The sequence below is a fragment of the Hypanus sabinus genome, chromosome 27 (genome assembly GCF_030144855.1).
Source record: "Hypanus sabinus isolate sHypSab1 chromosome 27, sHypSab1.hap1, whole genome shotgun sequence".
Lineage (NCBI taxonomy): Eukaryota > Metazoa > Chordata > Chondrichthyes > Myliobatiformes > Dasyatidae > Hypanus > Hypanus sabinus.
In genome coordinates this window covers 23640927-23665275 of record NC_082732.1, presented here as the reverse complement: position 1 = coordinate 23665275, position 24349 = coordinate 23640927, and the positions used below count along the sequence as shown (strand labels likewise).

The following is a 24349-nucleotide window of genomic DNA, read 5'->3' as shown; positions in this document are numbered from 1 at the left end:
AATAAATGATATTAAACCTTTACCTAGTGGATTAATAGAAAGAAATAAGTCGATAACATTTTTCTCAGGCATTTCAGGGAAATTAGGAATTAATGGAGTAATAAAGTGTCTAATTTGGAGATATCTAAAAAAATGAGCATTGGGCATATTGAACTTAGCAGAGAGCTGTTGAAAAGAAGCGAAGCGATTATCAATAAAAAGATCTTCAAAATGTCTAATGCCCTTTCTATACCAATCATGGAATGCTGAGTCATACGTAGTAGGTTAAAAAAAAGTGACTATGTAAGATAGGGCTAGAAAAGGAAAAACCATGGAAACCATAAAATTTCCTAAACTGAGCCCATATACGCAAAGTGTGTCTAACAAGAGGATTAACTATTAATCTGGACAAACTACAAGGGAGTACAGAGCCAAGAAGTGCAGAGATAGATAATTCTTTAGTGGAGCTCAACTCCATTGCCACCCAATTAGGGCACTCGGGCTGGCTATGGAAAAATGACCAAAAGGTAGCACAACGTATATTGGCTGCCCAATAATATAAACGAAAGTTAGGTAAAGCCATGCCACCCTCTTTTTTAGGTTTTTGGAGATTATTAATTCTAGAGCGCTTATTCTTCCACAGATATGACAAAATAATATAGTCTAAGGAATCAAAAAAAGATTTAGGAATAAAAATTGGGATTGATTGAAGTAAATATAAAAGTTTAGGGAGAACATACATCTTAACAACATTAATACGACCTACCAAAGACATAGATAGAGGTGACCATTGTAACAGACTCTGTTTTATAGTATATGAAAAATTGACAAAATTTTCATGAAAGAGATCTTTAAACTTCCTTGTGACTGTAATCCCAAGGTAAGTAAATTGATTATTACTTTAAAAGGGAGATCACGAAATGTTAATTCTTGTGCTTCTTTATTAATTGGGAAAAGTTCGCTCTTATGTAAATTAAGTTTATATTCAGAGAGCTGGCTAAACTTGTCAAGAAGTGAAAACATTGGAGGTAAGGATGTAGACAGATTTGAAAGAAAAAGTAATAAGTCATCAGCATAAATCCTTCAGTTAAATTTGAAGAAACTTGGAGACCATTTATTCAACATTTTCATATGAGTTAAATTGTCTTTTCCTAAACCTCACTTTTATTATCCGTAATTATTTGGATAGAGGTTCGGAGTTATTGGCACTACTGTATATATCTGACATTATGCAATGGCCCATGTTGGTTAGTGTTTTTTTTCTTCTTTTTTTGTTTTTTTTTTCTTTTTATTTCTTTTGTTCATAAATACTATGAGTTTGGGAGGTTATATATATTGATTATTATATATTTGAATCTCTGCTTAAACTATTAACTATGTACTCTCAAACTCTTTGTATTCATGTTTCATTTATGTTTGCTTAAAAATTAATAAAAAGATTTAAAAAGAAAGAAGCAGTCAACGTTTCGGGTCGAGACCCTTCGTCAGGACTGCAAGATGCGGGAATGTGAAGGGGAAATGGAAGATCAAAAATCTGTATTTGAGTCGTGATGACACAAAAAAAGTGGGAACCTACTGAAGAAAACAACTTTTTTCAAAAAATGAATAATTAGATTGCCATTATATTACTATTTCGACACAGCTACTTATTTTACTTGTTATGAAACGAAAGGAAAACGTTCCTGAGGTGACATGTGTCAAGCAGTTGGCTGTAATTTGCCGACTTTCTAAATTGGCTCATTTCGAGTGATCACGGTTTGCGCTTTTCTGCTGGATGGGGCCTCTTCCCCGCATTTGCTAGGCCAGGCACAGGACATTACCTTGAAGCAGGGCGGAGATGTTTTCGGTATGCCCCGGGAGGAGAAGTTACGACGTTTGTTGGTAGGCCCTAGGCCTGGAGCTGTTTATTATTGGGCTGTTGCCACGGCGACAGCGCCAGGTGGCGCTCACAATTGCGCTCTCGCCGGCCATCACCTGAGTCGAGAGCCGAGCGGTTGACGCAGCAACACCGTGGCCGGTCCCCGGGGATGAAGTGTCGCCTTGTCCACTTCTAAGCTTCCGGCATGTCGATGCGCAAGCTGCTGGCCCGCGGCTGGCAGCTAGGCCGGTTGGCCTTGCCACATGTCACCCCCGCGGTCAGGGTCGGGCCGAGCGCCCCGGTTCTGCGGCCTCGGGTCAGGCAGCCGCTTCAGTGCGTGCTGCCAGCCCGTTACCGGTTCTTCCGCCACTCGGTTGGCAGCCTGGCCGCCCAGCTGCAGCGCCAAGCGTTTGGACGGGGCCGCGGGACCTTGCTGGCCTTCGGACTGGGCCTGGGTTTCGTCGAACAGCAGGCGGAGGAGATAAGGGCATACACTACTGTGTGCGACCAGTTGCAGGTAAAGGAATCTCAGACCAAATTCCCTTACGTCGTCTTGGTACCCAGTTTCGCGTGTATTGAGAAATGTACCTGACATAATCATTATATATACCTGAAATTTAATCACTATGTATTAGCTATTTACTATACTATGTAATCACTTCTAGGTACTGAATATTACTATGTATTATTTTACTAGACACATTTTGCTATGTGTTGTTTTAACTAGATACATTGCACTCTCTTAGCTGCATATTATGGCACTTACAGAACACCTGTTTAGCAGCACTATTAGCGGAAATATACCCCATGTATTACACTCAACCTTTGTTTAGTATGAGATAACGGTGTCGGACAGGATGGGACGAGCAGGAATGTAATGTGAGGGAGGTTGTCTGGAAAACATAACCTTGGCCAGGAATAAGGCCCCAATGCGAACGGGTGAAACATAATGGTGGCGCACCGAGAGCTGGGCAAGAGCGATTGATTAGTTAATGGATAGATTATATGCAATTAAAACTTGATTGGGTATGCTGATGAAACCGAAATGTAACTGAGATAAGAAATTACTATAAAGAATGCTGTACACCGGAGCTCGGTGGGCTTTCGGTGACAGGTTCATTGATTGCCTCAGCCTTTGTTTGCAAATAAAGGTTTAAACTTCTCGAAGAATTGTCTGCGTCTCCTGGTCATTTCAAGTAACCACGACACGTGTCTGATGGAAACTACGGATTTAATTAACCATGATATTTCTCAACATCAATTTTGCGGCGAATAGCAATTTTATATGCCACCACTGTCTGATTTCTTGACTAGTCGCTGGTTCTATTCGCTGTAAATTGAAGCGAGTTACACGCTGACATTGTAAATTTGCGTTGATCATTGTTTTTTTTCACATCTGAGATTCTACATTTGCAGTGCAAGAAAACTTGGCTGACAATAACAGATTTATTACGGCTTTAAAATTTACTTGCATGTATAATAAATCTCTTTCATGTTACTGCTCCAAATTCATGTAGCTCAGCGCCAATTACCTTGTTGAGTTACTGAAAGAAAAATCCACTTAAGACATTAGTTTCTAATTTCGTAGAATCATTACAGCAGTGAAAGAACCCATTCAGCTGATTAAATTTTTCTTTTTGTAATAGCAATCCTGTTTATTTAATTCCCTGGTTCTCTTGAAGTTTATTTTGGTTCATTGATTTGTCCATGCAGTGCTAATTATGAGTAGGGATGTGTGTATGTGTGTGTGTGTTAACCCCTTTCATGTGTCTTTTGGTTTTTCTTCTGATTACCTCAATCTGTGCCCTTTTGGTTCTGTACTCTTAAATGGGAACAATTTATTTGTATTTGCTTTGCTTGGATGTTTTATTGTTGTCAACACATCTATCAGGACTTCCTTAAATCTTCTCTGATCCAAGATTCACCCATCTGTACATTCTGCTACTCGCAGTCATTGGAAATTACTGTTCCATTAACTGTTAAGTGATCACTGAAACTTTTCTAATACTTGTAGAATCCAATCATTTCTAGATACTGTTTTGAATGCTCCTTTATTTAATATCAGATTTGACCAATATAATGTGGAATTAATTGCTGCCTGTGGGCTAGTATTTCAAAAGGGGGATTCTATACCTTTTCAAGGGTGGTGGAACAAATTAAAAATTTAGAAGAAATGTCACTAAGAAATTAGCAAGATCCCTGTCATACATCCGTTTTGATTATTTAGGATGATGCCTAGGTATACCTTGGATCATTTCAAAGGGTCATTTATCCATATGCAACTCTTATTGGAGTATAAAGTTGCACTGTTTGCTGTGTACCAAAACTATGTAGTCAGCTTTGTATTTGCTATTTGCTGTGTATGTATCCAATTTAGTAGGAGAATGAAATCTCTGTTTTGTCTCTGTACTATTGAACACATCAACGCCTTGAGAATGTAGCTAACTTATACTTACTATGTATCCAACTTATTGAGATCTCTGTATTGTCTCTGTACTATTGAACACATCAGTGACTTAAGAATGTAGCCATATAAGAAGATAATAGTGTGTTAATGAGAGGCTAGCTAAGAGATAACTGTGGCCAGGGATGAAGTAACATGTGGCCCAAAAAGTAGATTAGAACATGATTAAGTTAATGGGTAGAAACAATAGTGGGAAGTCAGGAGCTGATGTACTGGTGATACGCAACTGTATTGGATTGGATATGCTAATGCAACTAAACCAGGAGATTGCTATAAAAAATGCTATGTCCAAGGACCGGTGGGCAATCAGTGACTAGCTCACTGACTTTCTAAGCTTTGATTTGCAAATTAAAGTTTAACACTTCTTGAAGAATCTTCTGCGTGGGGCACAACAAACTACAACACTCTAAGGTTTGTCTTCTCCAGACAGCCACAAAATAAAGAACATAGAAGTTGTATAGAGAAACACCAAACCCATTCCCTACACAAAAAAGAACGGCATCTCAATCGTCAACCCCCAAACCCCACTCCCCCCCGCTCAAAACGCAACAAGAACATTGACCTCCAAATTCCCCTCCCCCACACAAAAAATCTAATAGATCACAAGAAGAACATCAACTGCCAACCTCCCTCCCCTCAAACAACAGGAAAAGAAATGGACAAAAATCAAAGAATATAAAAACCTGAAGTCTGGTGGGGGGGCGGAATCCACAATCCATAAACTCATTTGTCCAATCCATAACAACAACAGTAACATTATCATTGAAAGAAAAGGACATTTGTCCTGAAAGCTAGTGGTAAAGGGTGACAGCTTAATTCTGTGGACTAATGAAAGTGCTAGTGGCAGCCTTGAAACTTTGTCAGTGCTGCTTGCAAAGCTAGTTGAAGGTTTTTAATTCATTTAAAACAAAGTGCTTTTTAAAATATTTCCATTTCCACCCATTGATTACAGTTTGTGCCTTGCTCTTAATAAATTTGTTTTTCTGGTTTTTTTCCATTTGGCAGACACAATTTAAAAGAAAGAAAACTAAGTATGAAAACTCTGTACCTTTGCCCACTATTGGCCATTGTCTAGAAGATTACAAGATTGGAGACCCCCTTGGAAAAGGATGTAATGCAGCTGTATACAAGGCCTTTATCTCTGAAGGAGCCAATCCAAAATCGAGCAGTAAAATAATGACAAAGGAGCGACAGCCGGAAAGTAAAAATGAGGAAAAGAAAGCTGCTGTTGTACCAGATATCTCCAGCATTTGTTCCGAAATAATAAATAATTCAACAATTTCGCAGGAATCATCAAGTCTGAGTTTTGTAGTTTTGGAGAGGGATCCACCTTCTGGACCTGTGGAGGACACCAGCTTACCGGAAGCCGGGCCCCTGGGAGACACTAGCCACCCTCTGGCTTTAAAAATGCTTTGGAACTTGAACGTGAGTTAAACAGATATTTGCAGTTATCAGCGGAATCTCTTGTATTTATGATTTACAATGAAAATTCCCCATCTGAGCTCAAACTAAAGATTACTATTTAGGCTTGTGCAGTATTAGAATTGAGCTTGAATACAGATCATAGCGTAGTGGTTAGCATGACACTATGACAGCGTGGAGTTTGGAGTTCAATTCTGAGGCTGAGCCTAAGCAATTTGTACATTCTTCTTGTGACTGCTCCACTTTCCTCCTACGGTCCAAAGGTGTACTGGTTAGTAGGTTAATTGGATGTTGTAAATAGCTGTGATTAGACCAGGGTTAAATATGTAGGTTGCTATGTGGTGCAGCTTATTGGGCCATAAGAGCGTGTTCTATACTGTATCTGTAAATAAATAAATGCGGGGGGGGGGGGGGAGAATTTTTTTCAATTGCTGCATATACTTTCAGTAACATAAATCTCAAAATTATTTCAAGAAAAACTGAGACAGTAGGATTGAGAAATAATTATAACAAAAGTATCGACAGCAGTTGGATTCTGCACACTGTACATAGGGACCTGACCACTGGCATTTTCCTCATCTTTGGGTCCATACAGCAGAACGCTTAAACTCTTCCTAAGTGGTACCAAAATCAATTGCAGAGGATAGATCATTCCTTCAGACTAATAGGTGGCTGTAGAGATGTTATCTTACAGTTAGCACTTTTCTCACCTAGAAATGCCCAGTGACATCATTGCTGCTCTGACTGGGGTTCGGTGCTGATCATACAAAGTTTGAGTGTTCCTCCTGTGACAATGTAGGTTTCCTCTTAAGTACCACAGTTTTCTCCACAAAGTCCAGAGATGAACTGATGGGAATGTATTAAGAGAAAAAAGCAGTTAGGGTAGGCTTAATGTAAAAAGTGTGGTTGATAGTTGGCATGGATTTGGGGGGCTATAGAGCCTGTTTCTGTGTCATATCTCTGACTCCTCTAATACTGCAAACCAAGGAGATCTGACTTCAATTTTCCCTCACATCAACACTTCTCTCAGCAAGGAAGGAACCTACTGGGAACTGAATCAAGTTCCATTTATGTCTCAGGGGAAAGGGGTATTTGGGTCTTTTCTATACTCCCACCAGGTACTGAAGTCAAATTTGTATTTTTTTCTCCACATAGTCCTCTTTAATTTACAAAACAGCCACTAATACACTACTTGCTTTAGTTAAAGTATCAAATTTAATGCAAGAAAAGAGATCATTTGTTGGAAACTTTATTAACAATTTGTAGATTTCTGAGTGGGGTCATGGCTTGCATTTACGTCTTTGTGTCTTGATTCTGGTTCCTCATATAATGAAGATTATTAGGTGACAAAATACTATTGCCATGATATCGAAGTTCAAAGTACATTTATTATCAAAGTATGTATAAATTATACAACCTTGAGCTTTGTCTGCTTACAGGCAGCCTCAAAGCAAGAAACCTGAGAAAACCTAGCTTAAAAAAAAGACCAGTGTGTTGGGGGGAACACAAATTGTGCAAACAGTAAAAGCAAATAACAGCATGTAGATCAAAAAATAAGCCCATAGACATGAAGCCCATAGCCTCAACCTCAATTTGTTATACAGTGGGGCAAATCGCTGCAAAGCTTGCAGACATGAAGCCCGGAGCAGTCTTACAGCCTCAGCGGAGCAGCGAGCAGAAGCGGCACAGCCTTCACCTGCGGTTGCAACACCCACCTTTTCAGTCCATCTGGGCCAGCACCGGGTTGTGTCCCACACTGGGACCCAGGACTCCGCCACCGAGTTCCGACCTGTAGCCTACCTGTCCAATTCGGCCTGGTGCTTAGATTGCTCCAACTTTGCTCTTGGTTTAGGCTCCAAAACAACTCTGCTCCAATATTTCTCCACTTGCTCCAACTCCATCTCTGGTTCTGACTCACACACATTTGAATATGCCTCAACTTCACTCCAACCTCTTCTTCTCAAGCATGCCATGCTCAGATTTTGCTTTGCACATGAACGCCACGAGTCAGCCTGGCCTTCATTTGCCTCTACATTGTTTGCGGTAATCACTTAATAGGAAAAAGTGTTATTAAGTATTAAGTGTATTTCTTGCTTAATGAACTACCAGTCAGTTGTCGCCCAGCTTATGTGGTGCGATCTTAAACTGGATGCCCCCCCCCCCCCCCCCCACCCTCCAAGCTCCTTATTGTAAATTTCTCATTGCAGACAGAGTCATCCAGTGATGCTATCCTGAGAACAATGGGGAAGGAGTTGGTGCCAACCATCCCTAATGCTTTATCTGGAGAGTTTAATAAAGCCAAAGGATTAGTTCTGTATGTATTGGTGCTTTATTAATGCCTGTTTTTAGTATGAATATGTTGAAATAAATGACTGTAGATATACCAGCAGGTTAAATTCTGTTGGTATGGGGTGGATTTTTCTTTTTCTGTTACATTCAGTCATCTAAGTTTACCTGCTTGTCTGATTTAAAGTAAAAGTGCAGAGAAAATTTCTGTTTGTTATTTAAAATGCTGTGAGAATTTAGCTAGTCTTTAGTCTTATTTTATCCATTTTCTTCATTCTGACTCCTGTTAGAATACATTTGTGCTTGTATCCTCTGTCCCTTACTGATAAACTGTACTTCTGCCTTTTTCTTTCTCTCTGTCCTCTGAGTTTTCCTGAGCGGAACCCCTGTGTTCTATTTCCATCCTAGCTTTATCCCTTCTGATTGTATCCTTGGATTCCAACCCATTTGACAATCTAATTTAAACCTTTCCCGACTGTTCCCTTGTCCTAATTTGTAATGTGGTTTTAGGCCAATTATGCCCTATAGTGTATAAAACACTAAGATGGGCATTAGACCATCACTTCCAATGACAACATCATTGATTGATAATCAGAACACACATTTCACATGACTGGCAAAAGGACTAGAAGTGATAAAGGTTATACAAGCGACCATGCAAATTGAATCAAATATATTAACGTATTCAGTTAAATAAACCATTACAGGAACATGGTCGCTAGGTAACCAAAGACAGATGCGTAGAAGGCTAAGTGAGGTAGTTCTTTAATAAAGGACAAGCTCACTGCAATCATGATATAGAATCAGTCTCAGTAGAGATGAGAAATATTAAACATATAAGTTTCTAGTATATCAGAATCAGGTTTACTATCACTAATGTGTCGTGAAGTTTGTTTCATGACTGCATTACAGTGAAAATACCATAAATTACAATAAGAATATATATACTCATTGTGCAAAAATAGTGAGGTAGTGTACATGGGTTGGTTCATTGTCCAGAAAGGTTGAGGGATAGAAGCTGATCCTAAAACATTAAGTGTATGTCTTCAAGCGCCTGTATATCCGCCCTGATGGAGGAGCACTTCCTGGGTGATGGGAGTCCTTAATGATGGATGCTGCCTTTCTGAGGCATCACCTTTTGAAGGTGTCCTCTATGCTGGGGAGGCTAATGCCCATGATGAGACTCCCCCGATGGGAGTCAGAATGTGAACTTGTAAGAAAGGTACTACAATGACCGCAAGAGATAGAACACAATTACACATTAATATTGGTGGAGTTGTAGGTTGTATAAGTGGAAATAGATCAGCTGAAATTTGAGCAGAGCAGCGGCAGATGGAATTTAATCCAGGCAAATGTGAGACAGTGTATTTAGAGATGCTGGCAGGATACATACAGTTAATGGCAGGAATCTTGGTGTTAATATACAAAAAGATAAAATCTATTTGATCTACAAGTTCATAGTTTTCTGAAAACAGCAACATAATGGCTAGATTACAGAAGAGAATTTATGTGAGGTGTTACAGTTGGAACAGTTTTGCAGCTGTACAATAGACGCATCAGTCATATCTACAGTTATTGTTGCTGCACTACAAGAAGGACGTCGTAATATTAGGAAGAAATGTAGAAGATGGTCACTAGGATGTTGCCTGGAATGGAGAGTTTTCATTATGTAATGAGATTAGATAGACTGGATTTGTTCTCAGTGGAATGTTATAGGCTGATCTTATAGAGGTTATAAGATTATGAGGAACATGGAAGAAGGGGTTGATGATCAGAGTCTTTTTCCCAGGTAGGGCAATCTACAATTTGAGAATTTGAAGAAGATTTGAGGTGAGTTTCTCCATACAGAATGATGAGGTGATGGAGACATTAAAATGTTTGTGGCATGAGCATCACAATCATCATAGACGATTTGAGACAAGTATCTCTTCGTGTTGTCAGATTCTATGACCCTGTAAATCTGTACATCAATAAACTGCAATAACAGGAAATACAAACAAAAACTAAGGTACATTGCTGGCAAGGAATGTTAATGACAATATTACTTTTAGCAATTGTTTCTTATAATTTGAGTCCTACATTGAGTTCTCATCAACACATGTATAGGAAAGATGTGATAGTGCTGGAGAGGATGCAAAAGAGGTTTATTAAGGGACATTGATTAAACGTAATCAGTAGAAGATTAGAGAAGAAATTAGGAAGATCTCCCCCCCCCCCCACCCCCCAAAGCTTGAACAAGTTAACAGAACTAGAGCTACTCTACTTGGGATTGAAGTTTGCATACACAAACATTCATGGAGTGAAAAAACCATGAGTCGAGATAGGAATTCTGTGAATAATGCAACTCCACCAACCTGTTGGAGTGCAACAGCAATTTCAATTGAAATATTTTAAGTAGAAAAAGAAAATTCAGTAATAAGGTAAAATAGGAAAGTAAATTATTGTTTCATGTCAGGACACTTCAGAATTGAAAGAATTACTGTAAAAACAAGTTTTTACAGAAAACAAAAAGTAAGTCTGTGAAAGGATAGAAAGCGGGAATTCGTGATATGAGCATCACAATCAGCATAAACAAGTTAGGTCAAAGTATCTCTGTATGTTGTCAGATTCTATGACCCTACAAAATCTGTACATCGATAAACAAGCAATGACAGGAAATGCAAAAAAAATTAAGGTATAATGTTGAATGTTATCTCTTCTACAGATACTAGGCCACAGACATTAGTTGTAATTTTCTCCTGAACTAGATGATTTTTCTCTCTTACTTTGGTTAGATCCTCCTATTATAACATGAGGAAGCTGAAACCACATCCAAACATTATCCAGATTGTCCGGGCATTTACAGCTGAATTTCCTCTGTTGACCGGAGCATGGGAGGAGTATCCTGATGTACTGCCCAAAAGTTTGAATCCCAATGGGTTTGGATGCAGCCACACCCTCTTTCTGGTGATGAAAAGGTAAGTAGTTTAAACCATGCTTACTGACTGAACGTGCTTGACATTGGAAGGGAAGGCAGCCTGAACTGACCATGATAGAACGGATGAGTATATGCCACAGTGTAGAACACAAGAGATGGACTGAGTTTTTGAACATAAGGGCCTATAACCATACATAAGCAGGATATAGGTATTCTACCTCTTGATTCACAGAACTTGCATTGATATTGGAACAATACTATAAATAATGGTGCAATGTGAAAGGTTTTGATTTTTAGATTATTACACAGACCTCTTTTTATATCTATCTGAATTGTCTATCTTTTGTTTAAAAAGAAATTATCTTTGCAAAATGGTGACCGTATTAAAGCTGTGGGGCTACAATACCTGTCGAGGAACTTGCAATCCGTACACAAGTCAGATCTATTATACATGTGATTTTTATAGCTACTGGATGTTGCATGTGTGTGGATTCACTGTTGCTCCTTTCTTGCTGTCTCAGGAATGAATGAAAAACTGTTGAGATCTATTAGCTATAATTGCTCATACTTAAGATAATTTCAGTTAATACTCACACTATGCTTGGTAATAGTATTGTAAGCAGCTTGGGATAGGGTTTTGTTGCAGCATTCCAAGGACTAGTTCTTGAGCAAAACATGCTGTGAACTGCAATTAAAAAAAAGAATAGGTTGGGATTTTGTGGCATATTTGTTTGTTTGTTATGTGCCATGTTGTATGACATGGGCATTCATGGTCTTTCCACGATTGTTCGTGGCAAATTTTTCTACAGAAGTGATGTGTCAATGCCTCCTTCTGGGCAGTGTCTTTATAAGATGGTTGATCCCAGCCATTAACCATACTCTTTAAAATTTGCCTCCTATCAATGGTCGCATAAGCAAGACTTGTGATATGCACCAGCTGGTGGTGACCATCCACCACCTGCTTCCATGGCTTCACATGACTCTGATCATCAGTTCTATATTGAGTTTGCTGATCTCTGTGACAATAGGACTGGAATGCACATGCTGGGGATCTATACCTTCATTCCTGTGCACAGAGGAGATTGATTTAACGTAGAACTTTACTTTGAAGTTTCCATGGCTACATAATTCGCTTGCATGCTTTGTTGACATTATGTTTTAAAGAAATCAGATTTTGGAACAAAGGAGCATCTCTGAATCAAGAATCAGTTCCTTATTGTTGGGGGGGGTGTGGGAGGAGAAAATGAAAGTAGAAGAAAAGGCCTTGGGCCGATGCAATGAGGTGCTGTTAAATTTTTGGGTGCCTTTGTGGATGTGGGATCTCTTAACAGGCTTTCAGTACATTTTGGACAAACCAATTGTAGCTGATAGTTGTCATTTGTATCTTAGCTATCCTTGTACCCTGAAGCAGTACTTGGAAGTGTGCAGCCCCTGGAGTGGGTATGCTGTGCAGATGATTCTTCAGTTACTAGAGGGAGTGGATCATCTGGTTCAGAATGGCATTGCACACAGAGACCTGAAGGCTGATAATATTCTGGTGGAGTTCGATTCAGGTAGGGGCAAGGAAATTTTTGTAAACTATCAAGGTTAGTATTTCTGAAACTTTTAATGACTTTAAACAATTTTTGTTCAATAAAATGTTCAGTAAAATCTTAACAGGAAAGAATAAACAATGGTAAAGTATAACATTCACAAAAATTGAAAATACAATCTATACAACAGCAGTTCAGTGAATGGCATAGAGACCATTGCTGATTATATACCGATGTCTAACTAAAAGGAGACATTATGTGTAGTGGCTTCATCATTTTGAAGTTTTTTTTTATCCCACTACCACAAATATTTCTTCGCTCCTTTTTTTTTCTAAAAGAGACTTGCAAACTTTTCATGACTCATCAAAGAAAATGAAGGTAAGAAGTACAAGGTTTGTGCAGAATTCCCAAACATACTACCATATAGGGGCAAGATCTGACCTTATGTATACAATATAAATTTGTTTTACATTTTTGTAAAAGATGAAAGTGTTTACTGTCAATTATTCATGCAGTACCCACCATACTATTTCTATGATACCCCAGGAGGCATTTGCTTAAACATGTTTCAGAAAGTTTTTGTATCACTTTGCCCTCAGTTGTAACTTTTTTAATAAAGGCAGTTTGTGAAGCAAAAATATAAATGCAATTCTTCTATTTTTGTCCACTGTTTAGTTGGCTGGCCACGTTTAGTGATCACAGATTTTGGCTGCTGTCTGGCAAATTGTGATCGTGGATTGAAGCTTCCCTTTACCAGTATGGAGGTTGACCGGGGAGGAAATACCTGTCTCATGGCTCCTGAGGTAAGTGCTGGGGGAGCACAAAACGAACCTGGCACTTGTGCATGGTTTGTGTTTGAGTCGCAACATGCATTTTCACAGCAACATTCAAAACAAGTGTGAATGTTGATGCACAATGGCTTAAATCAAACCCCTGCTCTTGTCCTTTTTACAGATTTGTACAGCAGTGCCTGGACCCAGAGCATCCATTGATTATAGCAAATCTGATGCCTGGACAGTGGGTACACTAGCCTATGAGATTCTGGGACTTCCGAATCCCTTTTATCCACGTGGAATGAATTATCTGGAGAGCAGGAATTATGAAGAGAACAAGCTACCACCTTTGCCAAACTACATTCATAGAAATGTGAGACAGGTGGTGAAGCTTTTGTTGTGCAGAGACCCCAAGAAAGTGAGTACAGTAATTACATCCAAAATTATTTATTAACAATTTCTGTAGGAGATCAATACACTTTCCTATCCTTGCATGGTTAAAATGATACATTTTAAGGTAATGTTCTGTAACTCGGTCTAATTTAGGATCACTAACATGTTCATCCATAAATAAACACGAGATTCTGCAGATGCTGGGAATCCAGAGTAATAAAAACCGCAACCCCCCCGGCCCCCCCCCCCCCAAAAGAGAAATTCAGCAGACAGCATCTATGGAGAGGAATAAAGAACTGATGTTTTGGGCTGAGACCCTTCATCAGGACTAGAAAAGAAGAGGGAAAAAGGAGGTGGAGGGGGGAAGAAAGAGCTGGGAGGTGAAACTAGGTGGGGGAGGGAAGATGAAGGCAAATGTGATGTTGAATGTGCTGACATTGGACAGAGTTCAGAGGAGGTTCAAGAGAATTCTGGTAATGAAAGGGTTATTGTAGGAGGAGCATTTGATAGCTCTGGGCATGTACCTGCTGGAATTTAGAAGGACAGGTTGGGGGATCTCATTGAAACCTATTGAATGTTGAAAGGCCTAGGCAGAGTGGATATGGAGAGGACGTCCCCTGTAGTAAGGGAGCCTAGATCCAGAGGGCACAGCCTAGGAACAGAGGGATGACCATTTAGAACAGAGATGAGGGATTTCTTTATTCAGAGGATGGTGAATCTATGAAATGCATTGCCACAGATTGTTGTGGAGGCCAGGTCACTGTGTATATTTAAGGTGGAGATTGAGAGATTTTTACTTAGGCAGGGCATGAAAGGTTACAAGGAGGGAAAATACATCAGCCATAATGAAATGGTTGAGGAGAGTTGATGGTCTGAATGGTCAAATTCTGCTCATGTGTCTTATGGTCTAAGTGAGAAGGATGGAGGTTATTCTTTCTTCCTCCATAGATCCTGTCTGACCTGTTGAGTAACTCCCAGCATTTTGTTGTGTCATTAGGTAGATTTATCTTTGTTGGAATTTAATCTGAACTTGTATGTAATAATGCAAATAGCAACCTTTCTCTGTACTAATTCCAGTTGGAGAATGTGGTAGGTAGTTCTTGAATTTACTTTTGTTTTCTATCTCATTCATTATTTTACTTTTAAATGTGGAGCCTTGCTGGGCCACAAATTTAAAGTTACAGTGTATACTAAAATGTGGCAGCTTAATCAATGTCAGAACCAAACTCCAGCTTCATCTTGTTCTGGAGCAGAGGTTCCCAACCTTGGGTCCATGGTCCCCTCAGTTAATGGTAGGGGTCCATGACATAAAAAAAGGTTGGAAACCCCTATTCTAGAGTAATATCTTTACAGCTGGGATCACTGGACAACAGGCTGTGGTATATAAATCACCAAGATCTGATTGAGTACATTCCTCACCAGAAGGATTTTCTGACTATTGCTTGACTGACCTGTGGAACAGTTTTCCAATTTAGTCATATACCTTGATGTTTGTGAGGAGCTTACTTCCCTCCCCTCCCCCAATTAGTAAGATGATTAATGTGGGGCATCAATTTCTTGCAATATCTCTTTGATTCCCTTGACATTTTAAATTCTCCAAGTCACTGTCATGAATATTCTTGGCATTTGAGGATTCTCAGGATCTTTAGGGTGTGACGAAATTTCTTTTCTCTTTAACCTGAACAGTTAATTCCTTGAAACTGTCACTCTGGTTTGAGACACACCAGTCAGGGGAAGCATCATTCCCGTATCTACTTTGTAAATATTTTTTACATTTTAATTTTTTACTTTTATTCTTCTAAATATGAGAGTATAGACCCAGTCTGCATAATCTCTCCTCAACTGTGATAAACCTGCCATTGCAGAGATCAAACTTGTAAATACTCGCTGTCATCCCCATGTCACAGCTACATGCTTCCTAAGGTAAACTGTTCCAGATATAGTCTCACCAGAGTCCTGTCCACTTGGAACAAGGTGACTCTATTTTTGTACTCAAACCTTTTGCAATGAAAAACTGTATGTCATCCTAATTACATATTGGCTCTCAGTGATTGTGTATAAATGCATCCACTTGAATGCCAACATTTAACCTTTCATCATTTTTTAAAAAAGCTCTACCTTTCCATTTATTTCCTGTAATTTGCCAAGTGCATTTTCATTCACTGACTTAACTTGCATTGTCTTCTGAGGCTTCATAGTAACTTCCTCACAGCCCGTAAGGTATAGGAGCAGAATTAGTCTGTTCGGTCCATTGAGTCTGCTCTGTAATTCCATCATGGGTGACCCATTTCCCTTTCAGCCCCAATCTCCTGGCTTCTCTCCGTATTCTTCATGCCCTTAACTAATCAAGAAAATATCACCTCTGTCTTAACTACACCCAATGACTTGGCTTCCAAAGCCACTTATGGCAATGAATTCCACAGATTCACTGTTCTCTAGCTAAAGAATTTCCTCCTTAACTACATTCTAAATGGTGTCTCTCTATTCTGAGCCTATGTTGTCTGGTCTTAGACTCACCCAGCATAGGAATTATCCTCTCTACATGAACACTTATTGAGGCCTTTCAATGGTTTTCAGTCACTTGATAGGTTTCAATGAGATCCCCACTCATTCTTTTGAATGCCAGTGAGTACAGGGCAGAGCCATCAAACACTCCTCATGTGATAAACCTTTCAATCCTGGAATCATTTTCGTGAACCTCCTCTGAACCTCTCCAATGTCAGCACATCCTTTCTTAGATAAGGGACCCAAAACTGCTGATTATTGTACCATTACTACCTCTCCAGCATCATTTTCCAGCTGTCCGAAATCCATTCTCACCACTCTTATACACTTCATGTTTTTGAAAAAAACGTTTGGTATCCACTTAAAAATTATTGGCTAGCCTACTTTTGTATTCCATCTTTTCCTCCTTTCTGATTTTTTTTTAGTTGCCTTTTTTGAAAAAAGCTTCCCAACCCTCTAACTTCCCAATAATTTTTGCTCTGTTATATGCCTGTTATTTGGCTTTTCTGTTGGCTTTGACTTGTTAGCCACTGTTGTATCATCCTGCCTTTAGAATATTTCTTCTTCTTTGGGATTTATCTATTCTGCATCTTTCCAATTGCTCCCAGAAACTCCAGCCATTGCTGCTTCACAAGAGGACACAGGTTTAAGTTGCTGGGGAGTAGGTACAGAGGGGTTAAGTTTTTTTTACACAGAGAGTGGTGAGTGCGTGGAATGGGCTGCCGGTAATGGTGGTGGAGGTGGATACGATAGGGTCTTTTCAGAGACTTTTGGATAGGTACATGGAGCTTAGAAATATAGAGGGCTATAGGTAGGCCTAGTAATTTCTAAGGTAGGGACATGTTCGGCACAACCTTGTGGGCCAAAGAGCCTGTATTGTGCTGTAGGTTTTCTATGTTTCTAGGTTTCCACTGTCATCCTTGCTAGTGTTCCTTTCTGATAAGTTTTGGCCAGCTCCTCTCGTGTCTCTGTAATTCCCTTTACTCCACTGTATTACTGATACATCTGACTTTAGCTTCTCAAATTTCATGGTGAATTCTATTATGACCACTGCCTCCCAAGGATTCCTTTACCTTAACCTCTCTCATCAATTCCATTTTGTTGCACAATGCCAGATCCAGAATATCTGATCCCGTAGTAGGCTCTATCATGAGCTGCTCTAAAAAAACTATCTCATGGGCATTCTACAAATTCCCTCCTCTTGGGACTGAACACCAACATGATATACCTACATATTGAAATCCCCCATGATTGTCATAACTTTGCCCTTTTGACATACATTCTCTATCTCCTGTTGCAATTTGTAAACCACATTTTTGCTATTCTTTGTAGATCTGTATGTAATTCCAGTCAGGATCTCTTTACCCTTGCAGTTTCTTAGCTTGACCTGCAATGATTCTACACCTTCTGATCCTATGTCACTTTCTAATGATTTGATTTCATTTTTTACCAACAGAGCCACACCACCCCCTCCTCCTACCTACCTATCCTTTCAAAACGATGTCTATCCTTGGACGTTAAGCTGCTAGCTAGAATCTTTCAGCCATGATTTAGTGATATCAACACGTCATGCAAGCCAATCTGTAACTGTGATGTCTATGATTTGCAATTTTGCCCTATCATCAGCCTGTCCTTGCTAGCAGTCTCACTACACACTAGCTCTGTTTGTAAACCAATTGCACCATCCTCAACCCTGTGCCTCTGGTTCCCATCCCCCTGCCAAGGTAGTTTAAACCCTCCCAAACAGCTGTAGGATACCTGCCTGTGAGGATATTGGTTCCCCTGTTGTTCTGGTGCAACCCGTCCCCTTTGTTCAGGTCGTACCTTCCCCAGAAGAAATTCCAATGATCCAGAGCCATATTGCCATCAGCTTTCTACCATCAGCAAACTTGAATGTATTGCACTTGGTTCACCTCCTTTTTAAATTATTGATTTCAGTTGTAAACAGTTGGTGTCCCAGCACCCATATCTGCAGTACTCCATGACTCTCAGCCTCCCAATGGAAAAATGATGTATTTACTCCTTGGATTTTTTGGCCAATAACAAATCTCAATCCCTACTAATAAATTACCACTAATACAGTAGACCCTAATTTTGTTTAATAATGTCATGCAGCACCTTGGGTTTCTGAAAGTTCAAATACCCCACATAACTTTTTCTAGATCTACTGTGCTAGATGAAACCTCAACACAAATGAACAGGTTTATTAAGCATGATTTTCCCTAAAGAAATACATATTGATTGTGTCTAGTCTTGTTATTTTCTGTGCTATGTTGCCATTTCCTTATTGGATTTACATTTATCTCTGATACAGATTTCAGTCTGACTGCTCTGTAGTTTTGTCTTCTTCCTTTCTTCCTTTAATAATGCGGTTACATTTGCTACCTTCCAATGAGTGGGAACTGTTCTAGAATCTATGGAATTCTGGAAGATTACAACCAATGTATCCTCTTCAAATTATTAAAATAATATAATTGGAATTCTTGGCTGCTATTCATTTTCATGTGTTGGGTATGTTATTCCAGAATTTAAGATTTCTAATCTTAAATTCATGTAATTGCTTTGCTATGATTCTTGTTCACTTGCTACTTTCCACTACATAAGCCTCCTAAAATCTCTTACAATTTGCTTTGTAATCTCAGTGTTACTATAGACTATAAATACAGCTTTTCACTCTTCTTCTTCCCATTTATAGCGCCTATCAGCAAGAATTGCCGCAAACATGTTGCACCTACAACTGTGGAATTCAGAGCTTCTCGCTTTAGCAGAAATCACTGCGGAGGAGTTATTTGACTGGCTTTGCTACCAGTTTCTGCCCACCTGCCTGCAGTTTACAGTGAGTTGTGAATCAACAGTGCAGACCGAACTGAAGAGGAACTTCTTGGCAAATCTCAGTTTTGAAGATCTAAACCTGACACTGGATCTACTGCTAGCTGGGGAAAAACAACTGAAGTTCACCAATAATCCTGTGGGTTCCAAAACTGAATTGGGAGGAAACAAATGCTACTAATTACAGGTCGAGAAATAAGGCACTGAATTTAGCTCCTAATTAAAAAGATGAATGTGCATTTAATGAATTGGGGCGTATGGTGGAGCAGTAGTTAGAGGTAAATAGTTTTTTTGCCGTTCATGACTGGCACCAAGGAGGGTATCCTTAATTGGCTTCTGTAGAACTTGAACAGTTAGTTAATAATAAACTTGCACATTTATTTCCTGTTTCCTGAAGAATGTTAATTTGAAATGGAGTTTAGTTCATTGCTCAGGTAACTTTGCATTGCTTGTACCTCACCCTGAGAATGTGAATTTCAGGGTGGTATATGATGACATAGGTAATAAATGTACTTTAATTTAAAAACCCCTATCCTGGCACATAACACTTTAATCTCTTACTTTTTGTTCCCATTTTTAAAGAAAGCTGTCCATGACACAAAGTGCAAGCATTTATCAAGTTGTAAAAGGTGAGTGAAGTGAAGACATTGTTTAAGTAGCACAGGTGATGTCACAAAGGCCCAATGTTTTAATATCTACCTTGTAGGAAGAAAGTGGACGTTAGGAGTTCTACACTTGAGATTTTAGGGAAGGAAGAAAAAGTTTACAGATGTGAGCTATTAATTCAGTGCGTGGAAAGTCTGATTGATCTTGAATGTAATCTAAGCACTATTTTCCTTGTTTGTGATTTCTGCATTGTGAAATCTATTAAGCTAATGACTTGGCATTCATACTGATTGACATATGTTTTCAGTTTGTATTTGCAATATAGCTCTGTTAAACTGATTTAAGTAAAAAAAAATTGAAATTTTGAACAATGATCTCATTTTCGTTCTTTACTTTCTTGTACTGCCTACTCTCCTATGTGAGACTTAAACAGATTCTCGGAAGTATATTGAACTATAAAACCTATTGGAGACAAAAGGAAACATGAATGCTGGAACCGGGTCAGGTTGAGGGGAGAGGAGGGGAGAGATGAACAAAGAGTATACTCTTAAGTCTATGTGGTGGGGGAGGAGATGGAGAACAATGGGGATGTGGGAAACTTGAAATTGGGAAAAATTATTTCTCCATCCCTCCAATACCCCATCTCTCCCCACCCCCAACCCATCTGGTTCTAAACATCAATCACCTCCTCTCTATCTGGTTCCAACTATCACCTACCCCATTTCCCTTCATATGAATATATACTAGAAACCTTTTTCTGTTCCTTCTCAGTATTTGATGCAGGGTTTTGAACCAAAAGATCGACTTGCACCTTTTGCTTCCATTTGAGATCTCAGTGTTCAGTTTTTGTGTTTAAAACAAAAATCAGGAAGGAGTTCCTTTTCAAACTGGAAACTCAAGATCATTAAACATTTGAACATAATATTAAGCCCTCCTTATTTGCACAATATACATATTAAGATGGATCATTCATCATCTGCTCAGGCAATTATTTACAATTGTTTCATTTCATTGCTCAGATAATCACTGACCCACTTTGCCACATATTTGTTATCTTAACACACACAAAAAGTGCTGGAGATGAGAAAGGGAGAGAGGAATAGCGAAGGGGGGTGTCAATTACTGGAAATTTCTGAAACCAATGTTCATGCCATCGGCACATCAGAATGAGAAGTAGAATTGAAATGGGTGGCCACTAGGAGATCCTGCTTTTTCTGGCAGATGAAGCATAGGTACTGAATGAAGTGGTCTCTCAATCTATGTCGGGTTTCACTGATATACAGGAAGCCACACCGGGAGCACTGGATACTGTGCATGACCCCAAGAGACTCATGGGTGGTGTTGCCTCACCTGGAAGGACTATTTGGGGCCCCTGAATAGTAGTGAGGGAGGTGGTTCAGGGGCAGGTGTGGCACTTGCAAGAGTAAGTGCAGGACGGAGATCAGTGTGGAGGGACGAATGGTTAAGGGAGTCATGTAGGGAACGATCCCTGCAGAAAGTGGGGGTGAGGGAATGATGTGGTTGGATCCTGATGGAGACGGCAGAAGTTACAGTGCTGGATGCGGAGGCCAGTGGGATGGTAGGAGAGGAACCCTATCCCTGGTGGGAGGTTGGGGTAAGGACAGGCATTCAAAGGTTTATTTATTATCAAAGTATACAACTCTGAAATTCTTCTCCGAGTAGCCAAGAATCCAAAAAAGGCAGCACGATCATCAACACTCAAGTCCCACCTCCCCATACAAAACAAATGAAAAATGGAACAGACACATCATCCTCCAAATCGTGCGCAAACTGGAAGAGATGCGGGTGAGGGCAGATTTGATGGTGGAGAAAGAGAAGCCCATTTCTTTGAAGAAGGAAGACATCTCATTAGTTCTGGAATGAAAAGTCTCACCCTGACAACTAATGCATGGGAGATGGTGGAACTGAGAGAAGGGATGCCATACATAATTACATCTTGATTGTAAGAACAGAATGTAGAATACAGCGTTGTAGTTGCAGAGAAAGTGCAGATAAGCAATTAAAGTACAAGGGCCCGAAGGTAGACTGGGAAATAGAGTTTGTCTTTTAGTGTGTGAAAGGTCTGTTAAAATGTTCTGTGTCACAACCTTGATTGTTTTTAAGAAAAAATTTTTTGTCAGTAAGTGGACTGTATTTTTCTCAATGTCACCTGGTGAGTGTGTACATTGTCCTTTTCTGTCTAATTGTCTCTGCACTAGCCCTGGTTTTTCACTTTGTTTTGTAGATATCTCATTTGGGATCATGGGGATTGTTAAACTTAGTATTTATCACTTTTTAATCAATTTGGGATCATTACATTGGCACGGTAATGTCAATGTCCAAAATTCCTACATGCCCCAGGGTGTACTTCAGGGGGAGATAACAACCTGTCTTTGTTGTGACGTTGTGGTTCCTTCTCCGGTGTAACTCAGACCAAATTCTTTTGTGTATCAGGAGTGATTTCAGTTCATCAAGATTCTGTACAGTTTGCCTGTGGACTTGTTAGCTTTTTCTTGTTAATTTCTGTAATAAATCTTTAGTTTATTTCAGTTGCTAAAGGCTCTATGATTCCAGCACTTGAGTTCACTAGTGACCCTCACATTCCAGGTCTGGAGGACCGAAGTTATGCAGAAAGATTGAATGTTAGGACTTTATTCCTTGGAACATAGAAGATTGAAAGGAGATTTGTTAGGGTTATTCAAAATTATGAGGGGTATAGATAGGATAAATGCAAGCAGGCCTTTTTCACAGAGATTAGGTGGGACTACAACTAGAGTTTATGGGTTAAGGGTGAAAGCTGTGAAGTTTAGGGGGAACATGAGGGGAAACTTCTTCACTCAGAGGATTGTGAGTGTAGAACGAGCTGCCAGTGCAAGTGGTGTGTGCAAAATCGATTTCAACGTTTTAAGAGAATTTTGGGTAGGTACACAGGTGGGCTATGGTCCCAGTGCAGGTCGATGGGAGTAAGCAGTTTAAATGGCTCAGTTTGGACTAGATGGGCCAAAAGATCTGTTTCTGCGCTGTAATTTTCTATGATTCTGTCTTATGATAATAGGATAGAAGCTGTCTTTGTGTCTGGCACTATGTACTCCCAATGTTCTGTTAGGAGAAGACCCGAGGTAGCAGGAAGCATAGATGTAGTCAAAGCAGGGAAACTTGTTTTGTGTCAATGACAAGGCTGCATTCAACACTGCAATATCTTGCGGCTGGGAAATCATTGTACCAAGGTGTGATACATCTTTAAAAATTGGTAAGAGTCATTGGGAACATGTGCTTCTGTGGCTGGACCAGGACAAATCGTTGGCTGTACTTACACCAAGAAACTTGAAGCTCTCAGCCATCTGCCCGAAAGCACTATTGATACAGAGGGGTGTGAACTTAATGACTTCCTGAATTTAATGACTTTTATTTTACTGACATTGAGGGGTAAGTTGTTGACTTGACACCGTGCCACTAGGCTTTCCTGTACACTGTCTCATTTGGTTGAGATAAGACCCTCTGTGGTGGTGGCATTTGCAAACTTATAAATGAAGTTAGTGCATAATTTACTCACACAGTTGAGTATATAGGGAGCATGTTAGTGAGCTGGCAGCACAGTTTTGCAGAGCACTGATGTTGAGCATACTCATGGAGGAGATTTTGTTTCCTGTCTTTACTGAATGTCAGGCCAGATGGATTGAAAAGGCATCAGATCTGGGGGCAAGGGTCCGGCCAGTTCTACTCATTGTCCTGCAATGTTTACTCTGCTCTCCGTGATGCTGAGGCTGTGAACCTGCTCCAGATTTCGTGTCTATGGACTTGTTTTCGTTCTGAATGCTCTCGCTTGCTTTCATGGTTTGCCTGATTTAGTTTCTTTACCTCTCTCTGCACATTGGGTGTTTGTTGGTCTTTTTAAAAATGGGTTCTACGGAAATATATCTGTAACCCTGAAGTTTTTATGAATTTGTAACTTCATAGCTGGAGTCTATGAAATCCCAAGGTGTGGGCTGGTCTGCTTGGGAAAACTTACACAAGTTTGTGTTTTATGGGAAGAAGCTGTTTTTTCTATGATAGGTGATTTGTTTTATCACCAGAGGGAATGTTTTGACAACAGTATAGAGCTTCTGAGAGAACAAATGTGAAAATGAGATTACCGAGGAATGTATAGTTATTGAATGGATCAATCTAATTACTGTTCTCTTGTGAAAGAAAACATATGGAAGAGTCTTGGTTGAATCATATGATCGCAGCCATTTTTTCAGACGAAACTTGGTTGGAAGTCCTGCTGAAGGGTCTCGGCCCAAAAAGTGGACTGTACTCTTTCCCATAGATGCTGTCTGGCCTGCTGAGTTCCTCCAGCATTTTGTGTGTGTTGCTTTGGATTTCCAGCATCTACAGATTTCACTTGTTTGTGATTGGAATTATACCTCCCCTTGGAAGGAAAATAATAAATGCATTAATAATATGATCCTGTCTGAATTTGTTGTAGTTTATTTCTGAAAATTAGAAGACATAGCTGAACGGTACATGACAGAATTTGGAGGTCCCACCAAGACCGCTTGTTGAAGTGTGACAGCGATGTGGGAAATTCCAAGGACAGATCCGCCTTATGGAAACTCGGGAGCAGTGGCTGCTGAAGGTAAAGCTTTTTTACCCTTTGCAGCTTGACTTTGGTTTTGACACGCTTTTACCCTACACACTGCTATGGCCTTGAGTGGATCAGTTTCTCTCCTCGTGATTCTGATGTGACGACAGAAACTTTGAGTAAGAAAAGAGATGAACACTATAGGTCGACCGAGCGTCTGG

The 24349-nt window shown here is 39.7% G+C and overlaps 1 protein-coding gene across 1 annotated transcript; it reads left to right on the top strand.

Annotated features, from left to right (window-relative positions):
* The first annotated feature begins 1906 nt into the window (after positions 1-1906).
* On the top strand, positions 1907-19934 carry pink1 (PTEN induced kinase 1). Its single transcript, XM_059951965.1, has 8 exons — positions 1907-2354; positions 5307-5726; positions 7931-8037; positions 10784-10966; positions 12316-12479; positions 13134-13261; positions 13413-13649; positions 18825-19934. The coding sequence occupies exons 1-8, from the start codon at positions 2043-2045 to the stop codon at positions 19137-19139; spliced, it is 1866 nt and encodes a 621-aa protein (XP_059807948.1). The 5' UTR covers positions 1907-2042; the 3' UTR covers positions 19140-19934.
* Positions 19935-24349: the final 4415 nt, after the last annotated feature.

Coding starts and splice junctions, on each gene's coding strand:
- pink1 (XM_059951965.1), top strand. CDS start 2,043: ATGTCGATGCGCAAGCTGCTGGCCCGCGGCTGGCAGCTAGGCCGGTTG. Junction 2,355..5,306: donor CTGTGTGCGACCAGTTGCAG/GTAAAGGAATCT, acceptor TCCATTTGGCAG/ACACAATTTAAAAGAAAGAA. Junction 10,967..12,315: donor CTCTTTCTGGTGATGAAAAG/GTAAGTAGTTTA, acceptor TTTGTATCTTAG/CTATCCTTGTACCCTGAAGC.